This window comes from Cyprinodon tularosa, unplaced genomic scaffold (assembly GCF_016077235.1).
Source record: "Cyprinodon tularosa strain WSP-4 unplaced genomic scaffold, ASM1607723v1 ctg665, whole genome shotgun sequence".
In the NCBI taxonomy this organism is placed as follows: Eukaryota; Metazoa; Chordata; class Actinopteri; order Cyprinodontiformes; family Cyprinodontidae; genus Cyprinodon; species Cyprinodon tularosa.
The window spans coordinates 186,308-207,331 of record NW_024039413.1 but is presented as its reverse complement, the minus strand read 5'-3'; the positions used below and the strand labels follow the sequence as shown (position 1 = coordinate 207,331).

The following is a 21,024-nucleotide window of genomic DNA, read 5'->3' as shown; positions in this document are numbered from 1 at the left end:
TCTTTTTTACAGACTTAAAAACTTCTAAAGACGAGGGGAAAAATATTGATACATTAAAATATCCCAATATCTTCATATGCTGATATATTGCCATTTAAAAACACCATATCAATCTCTTTTACTAATGAAATATTGCTATATGTCATCGTTATGCTACGAAATCCCCCGGAAATTCACGAAATGTTGCCATATTTTTATATGTTGATATATTGACGCGGTATCGATCTATTTTACTAACAAAATCTCACAAGAATTTGCAAAATATCACGAGAGTTTGTAACAGAACGGTGAAATTTCACGAGATTTTGAAAGTAAAATAGATCGATACCGCGTTTTTAAAAATCAATTTGATATCAGCATATGAAAATATATTTGAGTATATTATTTTTCAAAGTGTCAGAAATGGATAACAAAACTGCTATTTTCAATGACTACTTTTTTTTGTCCAGCTTTAACATCGGTATCGATATCGGTTATCGGCTACATGAGTTTTAAAATATCGGCATATCGGATATCGGCCAAAATCCCAATATCGTGCATCCCTAATTACAGACTCAAGGTCCAATATACATTAAAAGAAAACAGATACACTTGGAATAAAAAAGAATAAAAGTACAACAGAGAAGGTGCCTAACCCTTCAGGAGGCAATTATAACAATGTCTCCAAAGCACAGATGAGTATTTAACTGCACTATATTTGACATTGGTCATTGTTAGGTTTATTTAATGATGATTATAAAATTAATGTGTGTTTATGAAACATTTGTGCGAGGGGATGCTCCACTCCTGTCTCATGATCCAGTCAGGAGACCATCCTGCCTTGTCATGCTGATGGAGCATTCTGTCTTCATGAACTGAACAATTGTTCTGTCAGAACAATACTCTGTTTGTAACCATGCGTCATGTTCTGTTAATAAAATGCTCTGCAGAGGAGGTCCAGAGTACGGAGCCCCTCTGATGACATGGACAAAAAAAATGTTTAATTGTGGCCACGAAGTAGTATTTAGCGGCCACGCAATAAGTTTAACGTGCGCGCGAAATACTTATTAATAATATCAATAAATCCGCCCCTGTTTTCAGGCTTATGTTAACTGTAATGACTTATCTTGGACAGGCTGCTATGTAAACGGGCCTTTAGTCCTTCGTTTAGCTATGCTGCGGTTGTTTGCACTACGCCTTTTCCACCTAAAATGGCGTCTTAGCAACAAATGTCACGTGACTGGCGGAGACCGACTGGGTAAGCAAATCGAGCAAGCCTTAGACCTTAGAGAAGGCGCGCTCGATTTGCTTACCCAGTTGTCCAGGAATGATATTAATATTATTAATAAGCATTTCGTGCGCACGTTAAACTTATTGCGTGGCAAAATTTTTTTTGACCATGTCATCAGAGGGGCTCCGTACCAGTGGGAGACAGAGTCTGGGGTTCAACTGTCTCTCCTTCCTGCAGGAATTGTATCCATAAATTGTGTATTTCAGTTCTTCTTAAGCAAAAACCTAAATTTTATGAAGTAAAATAATTCTATTATCAGACTCATTTAGACGACAAATACATTTATACATAAGCTTTCTCAAAACAGCCATAAAAGTCCTGACACTAACAGATACAAACAATTCACTGGCACTGGTCCACCTGGGCTTATTTAACAAAAGTCTGAGTGCATCATCATAAGCCACCTTCAACTTATGAAGACTGGCTTTTTTAAAGTTGCACCACAAATGTGCCGTATGCAGTGATGCGCAATATGATCCGAACAAGTTCAGTTTCACTTCGTCAGAACAGAATCCAAACTTCCGGACAAGGATATTTGCCAAAGCGTATATCATTCGGACCTGACGGTAAATGTCCTCATCTTCAGACATGCTCATGTACTTTAATAACAATGAAAAGAGCCAGAAATATGTTTTTTGAACCATTTTTTTCTTTTGATTAGTTGAAAATTTTGTGTTTTATTATAATTTTTTATACATCAAATTCTATCCTATGGAAGATAAATCCATGCTTCATCTTTATGAATCATATTATGTATTTCCTGACTTTAAAAGCTGGAAATACAAATAAACAGTCGGTTGTTTCAGGTGGAAAAAGATTAACTATGGCAGATATTTAACACAAATGATAGGTTGTGTCTCGTTAAAAAGGCGTGTAATCACTGGCGGTTCTAGACCAGATGTACCAGGGGGCCAGGAGGGGGCCAGCGTGTTTTCATGGGGGCCCAGGAAATCCTGAAATAAAAAACAGGCCTAGGGATTCAAATATAACAGCATAAAGTAAAATTCCCATTTAATTAGATTAAACTAAAATAAAAAAAGGTCTAATTGGATCAATATACATTCATAATTTAGGAATTTTACATATTTTTGACTTAATTTAAGCTAAAATTACAGTTTTCTATAAAATCTGTATTCGAAAAAAAAAGAGAAGAAATTCTTCTTTTTTTATTTTAAAAAACATTTAGCAGATGAAAACTGGGATCCTATCTCAACACCACTGAAGCCATCACCTTATTGTTTTTGAATAATTAGTAAAACAGAATTTGTAAAGAAAGAAAATGAGAGTATTATGTCTTCAGAACAGGGGCCAGGACATGATCTATGGGGGCACTGGCCCCCATTGGCCCCTGTCTAGAACCGCCCATGAGTGTAATATATTGCAGCTCAGCCTGACTCGGGGCAAAACTTCTCTTTGGATATAAAGGATTGTAAATCCTTAGTTTAGGGTTGAATCCTTCAGAACTCCAAGGATCTCCCTCATTGCCATTTTAAATAAATAAAGACACTAATGTGTAGAATAATTATTAAGCCACTTCAATGATTTCTGAGCCAAGGTCTTAGTTCCTGAGCGATTTTACAGGAAACCCAAAGGTTTATATAACATTTATTCTCCTGTTTTCAGCTGACGCTGTAGTTGTAAAGCTGTCAAAGCTTCAGCAACATTACGCCTCTGTTCCAGTGAGGGAACAGGGAGTTTATACATTTTTAAATGGTTTCCTTGCATATTTTTTTTTCATTTCTAGGTCATTTCTCTCATCCTGTAGTTGCCCTGTTAACTTTAAGCTTATACAATAAGTGTTTAAGCATCCCCACATGAAAATAAGAACCTTCAACCCTTCTGGATGAATTATTGTTAGGGTCTCTGGGGGCGTTGTAAAAAAAGGCATAAAGACTACAGGAGAAAGAACAGCAGACAAAGGAGCAGCGCTGTGACGGGGTTTCAGGGGACATCTGATAAATATTTTAAATCACTATCAAACCCACGAGTCTGGACCGGAGAGCAACGCGTGTTTTAATTAATTCTGTCCGACAGATGTCTCGGGAAGCCGGAGCAGCAGGATTACCCAGGAGTCACATCAGCGGGCCATCTTTATGTATTCAGATAGTCACACACGTGCTCTGTATTCAGCAGCAACCCAGCGGTGCAGTCAAAGTTCCCCTACAGCTGCAACACAACCGAGGACCCAGTAATGAGCCGGCGCCTTTTTAAAGTCCAAGAGGCTCTTAGCTGTGTGCAGAGAAACAACTGAACACGCCGTCTGCGTCACTGCAGAACACAATTACCGTACACTTTTCGACAGGAACTGTGGCTCAGTTCAGTAAAGCATTCCATGTTTGCACCACTAAACGCTCTGAGGCAGACTGGATCCTGACCTCAAGCTTTGTTATCGTCTGTCACTTCAGCAGGTCGTTCAGATTAAACTACGAATGTGTAGAAAGCAGGAGGCTGAATCTTTAGAATCTGCAGCTTATTTAAGCTCCTGTCACACCTCGATGATTTAGAACAGCTGGTGCCTGACGTACGGAAAATCTGGCAAAAACGCTGGCATACCTTGGATAAGTTATGGGTACATTTTGTATAAGTTATGAGCACGCTGAAACATGCTGGCACATGTCACCGCAGGGTATGTATGACATGCCAGAGTATTCCAGCGTATGCCATACATGGGCCATAAGGTACAGGTCAGTTATCTGATGGTTGACACACGTCAAAGGAAAAGTCCGGTCAGTAAGGAATAATCAATGGATCATTATTTATACTTAAAACTAATACTTTCGCGGTGATTTAATCAATTTAGTGTTAATCGGGAAAAAAAAAATAAAAAGAATAATTTTTCGTCACGATCGCTGAGTCTGGGAGCGGCCATTTTTGCCCAAATATAGTAACCCCTCCCTCCTGCCATCTTCCAGCAGTGACGTCACGGTGCGGTAAGCCTAGCGCCATTCTCCCCGCTTTACAAGCTAAATCAATGGGAACTACTAGACACATCTGCAATCAACAACAATTATTGAAGATTTCCAGAGGACTTCACCATTGAAATTCACCAGAGCTATAGTGAAACTGACAATGCCCACGTGCATGGCAGCTGGATGTCGGTAAAAGTGAAAATAAAAGAGTTATTTCCCCTTTCCGATTCCTGATCCTCCACGGACGGGTTGGTCGTCATCGAACTTCTGGCCAGAGAAAAAACCCGTAATATGTAGCCAACATTTGGAAGAAGAATGTTTTCAAGATGACTTGGATAATAGCGCGTTGTGACAAACACCAGATACAGCACTGGGACTTGATCAACAGTGTAGTGTAGTGTTCTTTGACAAACATGGATGCCTCCAGTAAAGCACATTCACATGCAAATTACTCTGAATTAAAAACACTGATCATTTATTGAACAGGATGGAATCATTTCATATTTAAAGTAATTTAAGAAGTTTCAATTCTGAAAATGACAGACTTTTCCTTTAAAGCAGAGAAGATGGAAATAAAAAAGGGAACTTTTTGATGGATATGAGGCAGACACCCTGTCTACTTTTAAGGCTAGACTTAAAACTTTCCTTTTTGATAACGCTTATAGTTAGAGTGGCTCAGGTTATCCTGAGCTATCTCTATAGTTATGCTGCTATAGGCTTAGACTGCTGGAGGACATAGGGACCCCTCTTCCATCATTCTGCTTCATTCTCTCTCTGTTCTCCTAACTGCAGAATCTGTTAGTTCAATCTCTAACCTTCTGTTCTCTCTGCTTTTCCTCAGAGTAGCTTTGCCTCGTCTGTTCCTGTTTGGCTGTGACGTCATCCTGGAAAGAAACATCAGCTGTGCTGCTTCCATCAACACCCTTGTTTATAGATGTTGGAGATCTGCCTGTTTTCCAGAGTGGTCCTGTTTCTCTGACCGTGACTGGCTGGATGTGCTCTCTTCGTCATCTGGCATGGGAGCTGCCTTGGAGCTTGTCTGCCTGGCTGTGTGTTTCCTGGACAGGGCCGCCTTTTACAGCTGCTTTTTGTATCTCTGCTTCTGTCTCCTTGAACCCCAGTCGGCCTCGGCAGATGGCCGCTCACACTGAGCCTGGTTCTGCTGGAGGTTTCTTCCTGTTAAAAGGGAGTTTTTCCTCTCCACTGTCGCTACAAGCATGCTTAGTGTGAGGGATTGTATTTGAGTCGCTGCAATCAACTGGTTTTCCTTAGATAGAAAACTTTGTATCAATTTGACTGTATGATCTGGTTGAACTGTAAAGTGCCTTGAGATGACATGTGTTGTGAATTTGACGCTATATAAATAAACTGAATTGAATTGAATTGAATGTACAGATTCCACCTTGTTGTTTCTGTAACCACCGGCTTCATTTTTTTTTTCTTTGTCAGTTTTCAGCAGCAGAATTTATAATTCTGAATACAGCTGCTCTCTTTCCCACTGGGCTGAAAATGCCAATAGGGAAGGTTGGGTTCAAGGATGCGACCCTCTGTTGGTGCTCAGCCCCAGAAGAGACGCCTGGGAATCATTATTTCATTGTTTATCACTAATATCTTATCTGATCTGTCATCATTTCTTTACTGATATAGTACTTTTCTGTTAAAGATAAAATATTTTAAACAGAACAGATGTCTGTTGCTGGAAAAAAAGGTTTTGTGGGTCAGTATTTTAACTTTGTTCCTCACTGTCCATGATGTTTAACGCTTATTAATCTTTTTTTGATCATGAGGCTAAGAAATGTAATGAAGGACAACGCTGAAAATGTTTTCTTGTACCCACTAGGATTTCATACTGAATTTGCAAACTTGAGAAAAATAAAAATAAATAAGTGAAAACTGTTTTTATGAAATTTCAAGGACCTTTCTAGATAAGAGCAAAAATGTCAGATCAATTAGAATATGACAATATTTTTGATTAGAATAATTAGAGCAAACCAGTAATTAGGCAGAATAGTTAATAGTACGGCATCCCTGTCTGCCAAAGCTCTCGGTTTGATCCGGAAGAAGCGGCCGGCGGCAAACTTTTTTTGTTCTTCATTTCGGCCAGAGGCAACATGGCGGTGGAAAACAGACAGGGGTGCCGTACTAGCTGTGATCGGCTTAGTTGTTTCACCCAGTCTGATAAGAGGAAAAACTCTAATAGCTGTCTGTTAGTAGCTAATTGACGTTTTGTAATTCTGTTTAACAAAAAAAATTCCTCATTGAGCCGGGAACAGCGCTGAGCCCAGCCGTTGTGTCACGTGACCAAATGAGCTGATTTCATTGGCTAGAAGCTGCTCGACTCTATCGAGTGTAGATTGCTTTGGCTTGAGTTCAGCAAAACAACACTTTTGCAGCTTAAAATTTACCAGATAAAAATTGAGTGTAAGGAATTCAATGTCTAAAACATTTCAGTGTTTAAAATTCGGTGTTAAAAAAATTCAGTGTTTAAAATGATGCTTAAAATTTGGTGTTAAAAAAAAGGCAGATTCCAATGAGACTGTTTTTCTTCTATAATCCTCCCCCTTAAAGGGCCAGGGTGAAACACGGTTATTTTAGATGTTTCACAGCTTGAATTTTGTTGCCTTTAAAATTCAGATCAATTCAACAATTGAAATCAGATCCGATTTTTTCCAAAACAATATATGTTATTTGTCCTTTTATTATGAAACTTAAGTGAAGAAAATAAATAATTTAAACAGATTTTGTCACAAAAAAATATAAAATGAGATTTTTCAGCCATAATGCCCAGGTTTAATATAATATATTCAAGGCCAAAGACAAGCTGCAAATGAATAAAAAAATGTGGTATCTGTTTTTAATGAAAGGAGTTTAGACATGTTAAGATATATTTGTATGAAACAGTGTCATACATTTTATTCTGTGAGAATCTGACATTGCTCCACATCTACTGTAGATGTGAACAAGGGAAGAACATCATTGGGGCAAACAGCTAAACCAGACATTGAACAATTTTTTAGTACTTATATTTATAAGATTGAGTAGCAGTTTGTTCTAAATATGACTGCAGGGGTTTAATTAGAGGTGTAACAATACCTCTATCTACCCTGATGCATCGATTAAATAATTAATGACCCTGTTGCATAGATAAAGGAAACATTGGTCCACATTGTCAGGATACACTTTTAATTTGAAGTCAATCAATTGATTATGATAACTTTTATAGTTATAAAAATACAGTTTTTTATTTATTTAAAGATGCCTGCAAGATTTTAGGAATAAAATTGTAAAATATATGATTTGATATTGGGCAGTGGCGGCCTAGTGGTTAGGGCATAGAGCTTTGATCCCAGAAGTTCTAAATTTGAGTCCCACTTCCACAGACTGCCACTGTGGGTCCCTGAGCAAGACCCTTAACCCCACTCTGCTCCCTGGGCGCCGCACAATGGCAGCCAAAGGGATGGGTTAAATGGAGAGGTGAATTTCTCCAACGTGAGATCAATAAAGTTAAATTATTATTATTGTTATTATAGAAATGTAAATAATTAAAAGGTAGAAGATATCGCGTTGTATTGATCGCACATCGTAATTAGCCTCGTGAGACCATCCTGATCTCGTGAGCTTTCAAGGTTTCACTCGCAGATCAGTCTGGAGACTCTCCGTTGAAGAAAATTTGGAGCCGTTCACCAAACGAACGTCCAATCAGCGTTGGCTTTGAGGCGGGTTGAGGTGTGACGCAACGAGAAGCGCGACAGTTCAGTCTAAAGAACATGGCGGCTTCAGCCGATGAAACTAGCGTTAGCGTGGCTATGGAGCAAGTTTTATCGGAATTACAGAGTATTTCTTCACTGAAAGAAGAGCAAAACACTGCTCTGGAGGCTTTTCTCAGAGGAAAAGATGTTTTTGCTCTTCTCCCGACTGGTTTCACCAAGAGTTTGATCTATCAATTGGCTCCTCTTCGTCGTCGCTCTGTTAGTACGTCATATGCTTCGTTGATCTGATTGGTTTATTTGGCACGTCTATCACCAACATAGGCCAATCAGCTATCCAGTATTTTCGCCCCTTCCCAAAATTACTTCAACGGAAGGTTTCCAGATGGATATACGGAGTCAGGTTACATCGTAATGTGATATCAGCAAATGTCGTATCATAATAAAAAACAATTCGCTATAACTTTGTGTCACAATAAAGGTGGAGATTTATACTGAGAAGTAATCTGACTTACCGTTCGTCTAGTGACCAATACGAGAGTTCTTTTGCTTTAAGCGTGTTTTTAAAAAATAAAAAAAAAGATAATTTATCAAAAGCAAATAATATTTAAAAATGTAAATATAGCGGAATAATTTCATTGAGAAATACTTTACATATAATTTAGTTCAGTAAGGATTTGTTGTTGTTTTTTAAAGAGTTATTTGGAGGCAGAGAGGGACGTTAATTCTGTTCCAGTGAGCCATTAGTCAGAGTCATTTGGGAGAGATTAGGCAAAAAGGATTTATCTCAGAAGATTGACAATTACAGGAGGATCATACTGTCCCTGCTGCTGGCCATGCTGATTCATAGATGTTTACAATCTGCTGGATTACCAGGTCAAAAATGTCAACTGGTCAAAAAGAAACTGTTTTTATCTTTTTACAAAAGTAAAACCCCTTAGATTATTTCTATTCAGTGACTCTGCTTATTTTTTCACAGATTATCCTTTCCTGTAATCAGACAGATTTCATGGACATTAACAAGCACAGAAAAAAGGGGCAAAACGAGCCCCGTATTAAAGCATTTAGCGCTAATCTGCAGATCAGTAATCAGAGTTCGTAACCAAACGACTTGTTTTATCCATGCAGAGTTTAGAAATCATGCCCACTGGGCTGAAAAAGATCACATAAAAAACATATGTAAAACAGATTTAGGTGTTAATGTTTCTGTGCACTACTGCATCTAGCTGCGTGTAAATGGTTTATTACATAACTGCTCTATTTGCATACGGCTTAGAGGCAGCTGATCGGCATAATGAAGGTGAACACATGAAAACAAACAGAGGATTAAATCTAGACGAGTGAAACACAGGTGAACAGAGACAAACATGGGAAGGCAAAGGTTCTCAGTTACTCAGGTTTCTGGTAAAAGTTTCATTTGAATTTTTGTTGCCATAATCTAATCATCCTTTAACACTTTAAACCTGGACTTCAAACTCTGCTCGCGTTTCATATCTGCTTTTAGTCCATTTATAAAATGGCACATCGGAACGAAAAATATGATGAACCCAAACAGGCCGATGGAAAGATGGTCAAAGTACATTTTATATTAGATGCAGAAAAACGGTTTATCTTAAAGTGCAAAGGAATTAGGGGTGTAAATCACATCCATCATGGCGATTCGATTCAGTATCGATTTCCTGACCCAACGATTCGATTATAATCGATACTCAGGAATACACCACGATACGATTCAATTGTTTTTTTGTTTTTTTTTACCTTACAGGCTAGACATTGTTTCAAATTTCAAATAAATCAATGAAAGCTGTAATATCGTTACGCTTTTTTCTGAGAAACAACAGAAAATAACAGAAGTAGAAAAGTTGCACCCCACCTACTCCTATTAAAACCTCATTCCCTGAAAAATAATAATATCCCTGCGTTATAGATTCTGAAAGGCTTTGCATCAAAAAATCCTGCAAAAATCCTGCACATAATCAGTGCAATGAGTGCAATGTAATACCTCTGCTCCAGACACCCCGCCCCCTCCACAGACGCTCTGCTGCTCCTCTCCCAAATTGTAGCTGACCGCAGGCAGCGCCGCAGACAGGAGGCCGGCTTGTTTTGTTTTTATGACCCAAATTGCGGAAAACAACTCGTGAAGTTTGACCCGCTAGAAGAGCGAGGTGCGCGAGAACGCTGGGACCCTTTTTCCACCTGGATCTCTGCTCTTTTTGGCCCTCATTTCCCTCCGTCGTCGGACTAAACTCGCCCCCACTTCCTCACCGCCTCGGCCGTATCTAGACCCACAGCGTGTAGCTCAGACCACGCTTCAATACTGAGCATGATTTAAAAATGTCTGTGTCAAGCTCACTGCAACACACTGCTGTAAGAGTATAACCAGGAAGCGAGGTAGGACGGCAAAATAGGTTTAGCGCCACCGCAGCACGGGAGGGAGAATTACACCCAGGAGCAAATGGATAAAAATAGACCGGAGGGAAAAAAAACATGAATCGATTCTCTTGCGGACGTGTCGATGCATCGGATCGTCGGCTGTTGGATCGATGCATCGATACAAAACGATTATTATTTACACCCCTAAAAGGGATCATAAAGATGCCCCTGCCTGTCTTTGCCTAGGGCCCCAAATTTCCTAAACCCACCCCTGACTGAGTGTTGTATCTTTTTTTAGCAGTATTATAACTGTATTAGGGGCCACCTGTCAATCACGGGCCCCTAGAATCATTCTTATTTTTCACCGTTACCTGAGGGGATGTGTTGTGTTTTTCCAAACGTAAAATCCAAAGCAAAACAATATTGTTGGTCTTGGCTTCAAATAATCTGAGCCTCAGCTTTCTTTCATGGACGTATACCATTACTGCGCGGTGCATAGTTCAGCCAATAAGTCCACTCACCTGTGATGATGAGCGTAGGTATAACCCCTGCCTCACTGAGCATTGGCTGAATGTGGCTGTTATACAAGGTGAGCGCTTTTCCTTTTCCGCTCTGTGGGTTGACAAACAGCATCAGCCTGCATGGACGAGGTAACGAGCTCAGCAACGCCCCTGGATAGGACAGAGGAGAAGAAAACAAAGGAACAAATCATTTCGCATCCAAGGGGTTCTTCATCAGGCTCATTACAGGGTGGTCACTCAGATCAAGGAACCATGACTCAGCAGGTTTTTGGATAGGAAGGGATGCTCTGCAAACCATAACACTACTGGGACAAAAAAAAAAGGCAGGAGTCGTGGAAAGCTTTCGTCACATACTTTTAGATTTTGAAATATAATTTATCTCTAAAGCTAATCTTGTTCTCTACCTTCCAATTAGCACAAACACACAGAGCCCTTTGTGATTCAAGATAAGTAGATATTTTACTTTATGATTTTTTTTACTCTCAATATGAAAAACAAAGCATAAACAAGTTTGATAAGAAAATGGCACCAACTGTAGAACTTTGATTTAATAAAACAAGACCTGTAGGATGGAGCGATACTGAAGTATGGTGTCAGATTTATTTCAAAATACACGTGAGCAAAATAAACATACTCAAATGTATGTTAAACTACTTCTGCACGTGGTTTATCTACCACTGCACAACAAAATCACCAATGCGCGACAAACTGCCGCTTTGAGAGCAGAAAATCGCTCTCCGCCCGCACCAGCTCCTCCCAGGCGTGCTCGGGATCTCAACGCACGGGGAGAAAAGCAGTCCGAGTGCTTCGATAGCACAGCCATCCTCGACTATGATCCCGAGGGTACCTGGGAGGAGCTGCACTGCAAAAATGATCTAGAAATAAGAGAAAATTTATTGAATCAAGTGCATTTACTCTTAATTTGTCTAGGTAAATAAGATGATTTGCCAATTGAATGAGGTTCTTTTACACTTAAAATAGGATATTTAGAGAATATGCACTAGAAATAAGACAATGCAATATTTCTTTTCCTATTTTAAGTGTGAATTGTCTTGTTCCTTTGGCAAAGTGTCTTACACTGGAAAAAATAAACATCCAGAGAAGTAATTTTTTCTTCAAATAAGTGCAGTTGTTCTTGAATTGAGAAGGTAAAGGAGACACTTTGCCAATGGAACAAGACAATTTACACCTAAAATGAGAAAACACAATTGCGTTGTCTTATTCCAAGTGCATTTTATCTAAATATCTTATTTTAAGTAAAAATACTAATTCCATTGGCAAATCATCTCATTTACTGCTCAAATTAAGGTTAAATACACTTAATTTAAGACGTTTTTTCTCATCTCTAGATCGTTTTTGCAGTGTACCGCCTGAATTCAAGAAAAAATGCACCTATTTTAAGGAAAAAAATGACTTATTTAGATTTACATTTTTTGCACTGTGGTTCACGAGGAGAGCGATTTTCTTTTCTGGAAACGGCAGGTTCTTGCGCATGTTGTGCGATGGTAGATAAAACGCGCAGAAGTAGTTTAACATACACTTTGAGTATGTTTATTTTGCTCACGGGCGTTTTGAAATAAATCTGACGCCATACTTCAGTATCTCTCCATCCTACGCATCTTGTTTTATTACATTAAAGGTCTACAGTTTTTGAAATAAATCTGACGCCATACTTCAGTATCTCTCCATCCCACGCATCTTGTTTTATTACATTAAAGGTCTACAGTTTTTGAAATAAATGTGACGCCATACTGAAGCCCAGAAAACATTATCCAAACAACAAATGCTGAACTAACAGTAGGTCTTAAAATTTATTTTATGTTTTTTTTTTTTTTTTTTGTTGAATTTCTTGAGGCGTTTCATCTTTATGTGAGTTGATAAATGTGACAATAAGACATTTAATGTCCCTCAATAAAAAGAAATACAGAGGAACACTGTAAACATGCACTCCATCGCCGCTCTTATTTTAAACACTTTTTGTGGGGTTGGAAAATATGCAGCACACTCTCGCAAAGTGACTTATTTAACAAATTTCCGCCCAAACACAGACCGCCGCAGTACAGCCTGAATGTCCCGCCTGAACCCGAGGGAAACCTGAAGCTACAGTAATTAATGTCCCCTGCAATAAAAACCATTATTCTGTGGGCTTCACAGAACAGGCTGCAGCTCTGGCTGCTCAGCACATCATGGTGATTCACATTTATGTGTTGATGTATTTTCTCTGCACCAGTTGATTATATTATCAGTTCATCCCATGAAAAGGCTTTAAATGCTGTAAAGTGTGAAAGCAATGGATCATCCACATCTCTACGAGTTCAAACAGGATTGATTCTGTCTTTTTAATCTTGCACAATTTATACAGATTCACATAATAATTCATTTTAGTGACAATTTCCAAAAGCTGAGAGCATCATAGAAGAACTAGTAAAAAAATGCAGTCAATTTTCTCACAGTTCAACGTCGTTGGTTGGGATTTTATGTGACAGGCTGAGAGAGCAGAGCGTCATTAAGTGGAAGATGATGCATGGTTAACATTTTTCTCACAAAGGAAAATATGCAAAGTGTTGTTCGCCTTTCGGTCATCTCCTTCAGAGTTAATGATTTGTAAAACCAGTTATGTTTCAGGGTGTGTCTCTACCTGCTTTATACATCTAAAGACTGAAGTTTTTGTCTGTTGATCTTTTTAAAGGAAAAGTCTGGTCAGCAAGGAATAATCAATAGATAATTGATAATTATCTATTGATCCAACGCCAATCAACAGTGGCGTTGGATGTAGGAGTTTGCCCTGAAATCGAAGGATTGACGGTTCAAGCCCCGACTTCGACTTTCAGTATCGTTGTGTCCTTGGGCAAGACACTTCACCTGCATCGTCTACTGATGGTGGTCAGAGGGCCTGGTGGCGCCAGTGTACGGCAGCCCCGCTTCTGTCAGTGAGCCCCAGGGCAGCTGTGGCTACAATGTAGCTTGCCACCATCAGTGTGTGAGTGAATGGGTGAATGAATGTAGTGTAAAGCGCTTTGGTCAAGTCTCCTGACTTGAATAAAGGCGCTTTATAAGTACAGGACATTTAACATTTTGCCATTTACCAATTTTTATAACTAAAACTAATGCGTTTGCAGTGATTTAATGAATTTAGCGTTAATCAGTAAAAGAATAAAAACACTTATCATTTATTGAACAGTATGTAATTATTACATATTTAAAGTACTTTCAGAAGTTTGAATTCTGAATATAACCGGACTTTTCCTTCATAATGGAATTAAAGCATTAGCCTCGTGAGACCATCCTGATCTCGCGAGCTTTCAAGGTTTCACTCGCAGATCAGTCTGGAGACTCTCCGTTAAAGAAAATTTGGAGCTGTTCACCAAACGAACGTCCAATAAGCGTTGGCTTTGAGGCGGGTTGAGGTGTGACGTAACGAGAAGCGCGACAGTTCAGTCTAAAGAATATGGCGGCTTCAGCCGATGAAACTAGCGTTAGCGTGGCTATCCAGCACGTTTTATCGGAATTACAGAATATTTCTTCACTGAAAGAAGAGCAAAACACTGCTCTGGAGGCTTTTCTCAGAGGAAAAGATGCTTTTGCTCTTCTCCCGACTGGTTTCAGCAAGAGTTTGATCTATCAATTGGCTCCTCTTCGTCGTCGCTCTGTTAGTACGTCATATGCTTCGTTGATCTGATTGGTTTATTTGGCACGTCTATCACCAACATAGGCCAATCAGCTAACCAGTATTTTCGCCCCTTCCCAAAATTACTTCAACTGAAGGTTTCCAGATGGATATGCGGAGCAAATCCATCTGGCGGAGTCAGATTATTAAAGCATCACCTGCAAACAGAAATGTTTAAATCTTTCCACAGAGTTGATTCAGTATTGAACACATGCATGAACTTTGATATAAACTGATGTATAAAAAACCTTGGATAGTTAGTAATGATCCATCCACAATTATTCTGCAGAATAAATGCTATTAAAATACATTGAACTTAAAGGTACACTATGCAACCGGTGTTGATTTTCCAGCGAGGCTCCCCCCAGTGGGCGAAAGTAAAAGTGCACTGTCGTAAATATGCTCAGCTGTTCTCCTGGTTTCTCCGTCAAGCCAGGCGCGGTTGTTTTGAGCTTAGCAGACAGGCGAACGCAATGAATCACCATGTCTACTGCGGTATGTGACTATTTTGTTCCAATTTTCGAGTTTGAAAATTTAGCATGTTTTCATACATTATTTGTCATGCATGTGTCTAAATAACAAAGATTGTAGTTAGCCAAGGTCTCGCCGTAAAGCAAGACCAACTCTCGCGATGCACGAGACTTCTGAGCCTGTGGGTGCGGGCCGAGGACTCCTGCAATTGCAAGTACGGTATTTCCCCTACAGACCACCAGGGCGGCCGAGAAAACCTTTGTTCGACCTGAAATGACTCTTTTAATCATCCAAAACGTTATGGAACACATTAATTAACTGAAAAATGTTGCATAGTATGCCTTTAAGGAAACAAACAAAAAAATGAAGGCGTATGCAAACATTTGCAGGTTTAGCTCTAAAAATGCTAAAAATTAAACGGAAAATAATACTGTAAGGATTCTGTGTTTCATCCTGTGTTTGGTTCTATTGGGGTCCATACGGTTATGTGTATTGTGTTCCTTTCTTTTATGTGTTTCCTTCGCCTGACTCTGCTGACTCCTGCTCCCATGTGATAGGCAGCGGTTTCAGGACCGGAAGTGTTGAGCGGGTTGAGCAAGGCTAACAGAGAAGCTACCAGGTGTGTGCTAGCCATGTTTTAGGGGTGTAAGCTGTAGCCTCAGGAATAACAGCTCGTGTTTTCTAAATAAACATTGACGTCGGCGTTACTGGCATCATTACAATACTATGAAGCAATGAAATGTAACCAGCCTTTTATAAAAACGTCTCCCCTTTGTCATTTTTCTTTAAATATACACTATATTGCCAAAAGTATTTGCTCACCCATCCAAATTATTGGAATCAGGTGTTCCAATCACTTCCATGGCCACAGGTGTATAAATTCAAGCACCTAGGCATGCAGACTGTTTTTACAAACATTTGTGAAAGAATGGGTCGCTCTCAGGAGCTCAGTGAATTCCAGCGTGGAACTGTGATAGGATGCCACCTGTGCAACAAATCCAGTCGTGAAATTTCCTCGCTCCTAAATATTCCACAGTCAACTGTCAGCTGTATTATAAGAAAATGGAAGTGTTTGGGAACGACAGCAACTCAGCCACGAAGTGGTAGGCCACGTAAACTGACGGAGCGGGGTCAGCGGATGCTGACGCGCATAGTGCGAAGAGGTCGCCAACTTTCTGCAGAGTCAATCACTACAGACCTCCAAACTTCATGTGGCCTTCAGATTAGCTCAAGAACAGTGCGCAGAGAGCTTCATGGAATGGGTTTCCATGGTCGAGCAGCTGCATCCAAGCCATACATCACCAAGTGCAATGCAAAGCGTCGGATGCGGTGGTGTAAAGCACGCCGCCACTGGACTCTAGAGCAGTGGAGACGCGTTCTCTGGAGTGACGAATCGCGCTTCTCCATCTGGCAATCTGATGGACGGGTCTGGGTTTGGCGGTTGCCAGGAGAACGGTACTTGTCTGACTGCATTGTGCCAAGTGTAAAGTTTGGTGGAGGGGGGATTATGGTGTGAGGTTGTTTTTCAGGAGCTGGGCTTGGCCCCTTAGTTCCAGTGAAAGGAACTCTGAATGCTTCAGCATACCAAGACATTTTGGACAATTCCATGCTCCCAACTTTGTGGGAACAGTTTGGAGCTGGCCCCTTCCTCTTCCAACATGACTGTGCACCAGTGCACAAAGCAAGGTCCATAAAGACATGGATGACAGAGTCTGGTGTGGATGAACTTGACTGGCCTGCACAGAGTCCTGACCTCAACCCGATAGAACACCTTTGGGATGAATTAGAGCGGAGACTGAGAGCCAGGCCTTCTCGTCCAACATCAGTGTGCGACCTCACAAATGCGCTTCTGGAAGAATGGTCAAAAATTCCCATAAACACACTCCTAAACCTTGTGGACAGCCTTCCCAGAAGAGTTGAAGCTGTTCTAGCTGCAAAGGGTGGACCGACGTCATATTGAACCCTATGGATTAGGAACGGGATGTCACTTAAGCTCATATGTGAGTCAAGGCAGGTGAGCAAATACTTTTGGCAATATAGTGTATCTAATTTCCTCTTAATTTAAGCAGGTAAACAAGGAAAAATTATGATTTAAAATAAATGTATTAGCTTATTTCTAGTGCAAAATATCAATTTATTTAATTTACACAGCAAAAAATACTAATTCTGTTGGCAGATCGTCTTATTTATCTGCTGAAATGAAGGTGAAGAACATTTATGGTGCAGTGCATTTTGTGTCAAAGCTATCAGAGGACAAATAAAAGGAGCTGTCTGAACTGCAGATCCACACATCCGACTAAAGCATAGAGCAGTTTTCAGGTCAGAGAGAGAAACAAAAACCTGCAGCGGTATTCCTTCTGGACAGTTGCTGGTCTTTGTTCTGCAGTCAACTGAATATCCATCATAATAAGACTGACAGCTGATAAATGAGGCAGAAATGAGGTGCAGCAGCTCTGGTTTCAAACCAGTCTCCATCAATCCACAGGGTTACAGAGTTTGAGCTCAGGAATGCAGGAAAACGGGTGAGAAAAAAAAAATTATGGGATGTAAATGGCTCCTTTTGTCTCATTGCAACTGAAGCTTTAGCTGATCTGAGGTTGACTCCACAACCTGCCTGCCTTTATGTTTTACAGAGAATGGGGGTGCGGTTATTCTATAGTGCAAAGACTTTCTGCATCCATGTTAAAGGTTATTGTTGTTCTTTAAAGGAAAAGTTCAGTCATATTCAGAATTCAAACTTCTGAAATTACTTTAAATATGAAATTATGACAAACTGTTCAATAAATGATCAGTGTTTTTAATTCAGAGTAATTTTCATGTGAATGTGCTTTACTGGAGGCATCCATGTTTGTCAAAGAACACTACTGCCACCTACTGGTTTGTGACGTCACGGTGCGGTATCGGCTGTTGATCAAGTCCCAGTGCTGTATCTGGTGTTTATTATTATCCATGATAGTGATGACTAGTGCATTTTGCACAACAGAGAGTAATTCATTAATGAAGTGTTTTTTTTTTCTGGCCAGAAGTTCGATGGCAAATCCTCCCTCTTCAAGTTGGCGATCCAACGACCAACCCGTCCGTGGAGGATCAGGAATCAGAAAGGTGGAATAACTCTTTTTTTCCACTTTTACCCGATGTATTCCAGCATCCAGCTGCCATGCACGTGGGCATTGTCAGTTTCACTATAGCTCTGGTGAATTTCAATGGTGAAGTCCTCTGGAAATCTCATGCTACGTTCACACCTAAAGCAGGAGAGGCAGCAGGAGCAGCTGCTTGATGCGCCTCAAGGTGCAGCAAAAGGTCCCGCAGCGCGTTTAGAGCAGCTGAAGCTGCGCCTCATGAGCTTCTGAGCAACTGACGTGCTGTTTTTCACTTTGTCCAATTCAGCGGCTGCTGGAATTGAACAAATTGAGCTTTTGCTGCTGGACGCACCACATCAACCAATCAGAGAAGCTGATCTGGGAGCTGGCAGGGAGTCAGACACAGCACTGCTGATGCATAGCGCTATGATCACTCCTCTGAAACACTTTATTAACGCCTAAATTAACTTAAAATATAGAAACCTGCCAGCAAAACATGTTCACTTTTATTATCCATTTCTTATCCAAATATTTATTAATCTTCCCTAGCAACATTATACAATTGGTTATTTTCCTACACTTCAGAGGCGCTTTGAATGAGCGCCCAAGAAGAGAAATGATACATTCTGTCGGTGGAAATGCACCGTTGCATGAGAGTCACTTGGTAGAAATGTTATTTTAATAATTCATATTAAATGTAGCCACATACTGTTAAGTAAAACTGACCTGACAATACTTTAAACGTCAATCAGAAGGAATGAATGATTTAGTTTTAGCTTTATTTGTGCAGCTCTACGTCAATTAATGAGTCGTATTTAAACTAAGGAAACATTGAAGTTAAAATATATAAAAAAAAACTCTAGAGATTAGGTTTCAGCTACATTTTAGTCTGAACCGTTGGAGTGTTTACAGCCACAGCAATTGCTAATCTAGCCAAACACCTAGTTTGAATAAACTACATGTAAAACCTTTCTATCAGTAGATAAACAAAATTACAGCATCATGTTTTAAAGCCTCACAGGACTCCTGAGGGAAACACACAGAAATGCCCTCATGAATCAGCTGCTATGGCAGCTGGCAGAGAACGCCCTGACCTCGGTAAGTGTGTGTGTGTGTGTAATCATGTACAAAACAGCCCAGCCTGACTAAACTGTCATGTCACTTCCTGTGTGCCAGTCTATTCCCTCTCCTAGCATTCCTCAGTCAGCTAAGTTGAGGTTTTCCTCCTCCAACATCTGTGCTTCGCTTGCATCATGGCAGCAAACCAAGGCAGAACATACATCTAATTAAGGATTGGACAGGAAACTTTCCCCAAACACTATTAAACCACGTGGAAGTTATATTTTGCTGTGCTCAATGTCATGATGGCAGATAATGCGTGTGGCGTGTCTTATTTGGACTTGGGTGTGGACGTTAATGTTCACAGATGTATATCGGTCTGCACACTAATTCACTGGTTGCTTATACATGTATATATAAATATATGTGGATAAAACAGCAGAGTACATGGAGGTTTGGCCAGATTTTTAGAACAGCTTCAAAATAAAACTCATTGCTTATCTTGGATGTAGTGATAAGGCTGATAAATTCAGAGGCAATTAATCACCGTATTGAAGTTTCGCCGAGGCCTAGAAGATGAAAAATACCAGCAGAAAAGCAAACCACCGCTCTGCATCTCAACTATGTTTACGTGATCTGTGATTACAGGCGTCTCATCTGCTCCCTTCCAACTGACGGCATGGGAACTGTCCCAGATCTGAAAAGAAAAAAATTACCACAAGGTCTTTGCAACAGGAAATAACTGCCTTAATGAATGGGAATCTATAACAGTTTTCTAGTTGCATACGGTGAGAACATGCAGATTCTTAGGTTTGGGACAAAGGACCTTTGTGAATAGGAAGTGCTCTGTTGTTAACTCAGGGTTTTGCTTATCTTCCAACATAGAAGCAACATTTTAATGAACAGAAATTGCAATGTTTGTAGTGAGTTTTATACTATTTTTACTGAAGGTTAGATAACTAATTTTTTTTGCATTTTGATTTTTATCATCATCAGTCAGACATCCACAAAAAATCCTTTTCTAGTGTTATGATAATTATCATTGATGATGTGTGAGTTTATTACACCTTAATATTAGCTGCCTGTTGCGTGTCAGAACTGATGTTTTCCACAATAGTTTATCTAATTATAAACAGTTCCTCGGTCCGGATGTACAGTTATAATCTTCATTCTGTACGTGGCAAATATTTGGGAATGGAACGAGAGCGGCGTCCTTCTAGCCGCGTGAGACCATCCTGATCTCGCAAGGTTTCACCCGCAGATCAGTCTGGAGACTCTCCGTTAAAGAGAATTTGGAGCCGTTCACCAAACAAACGTCGGGTTGAGGTGTGACGCAACGAGAAGCACGACAGTTCAGTCTAAAGAACATGGCGGCTTCAGCCGATGAAACTAGCGTTAGCGTGGCTATCGAGCAAGTTTTATCGGAATTACAGGGTATTTCTTTACTGAAAGAAGAGCAAAACACTGCTCTGGAGGCTTTTCTCAGAGGAAAAGATGTTTTTGCTCTTCTCCCGACTGGTTTCGGCAAGAGTTTGATCTATCAATTGGCTCCTCTTCGTCGTCGCTCTGTTAGTACGTCATATGCTTCGTTGATCTGATTGGTTTATTTGGCCCGTCTATCACCAACATAGGCCAATCAGCTAACCAGTATTTTCGCCCCTTCCCAAAATTACTTCAGCGGAAGGTTTCCAGATGGATATGCGGAGCAAATCCATCTGGCGGAGTCAGGTTAGCGTCCTTCAGCTAAGAACAAAGTATAATATTTTGATAAGGCTGGAGCCATGGATGTCTAATCATCTGCAAATATGTGTGATGTAATGAGGTGATGATGTGGCAGACTGGAGATGTATAAAATGCCTTTTTAACTGTTAATCAGGACCACTTCCTGAGAGGTGAGCAGCTGCCTTCTGTAAACTCTAAGCTATTTCTCTGATCTGAGTAAGATTACAATTTCTATCAGAATCTAT

General features: G+C 40.1%; 1 protein-coding gene across 1 annotated transcript in view; it reads right to left on the bottom strand.

Annotated features, from left to right (window-relative positions):
• LOC119771318 (sphingosine kinase 1-like) overlaps positions 1 to 21,024 on the bottom strand; it is an 86,013-nt gene that overhangs the window by 39,257 nt on the left and 25,732 nt on the right. The window contains exon 2 of the mRNA XM_038267188.1: positions 10,781 to 10,930. Coding sequence (XP_038123116.1) covers positions 10,781 to 10,930 — 150 coding nt within the window. The remainder of the gene's footprint in view (positions 1 to 10,780; positions 10,931 to 21,024) is intronic.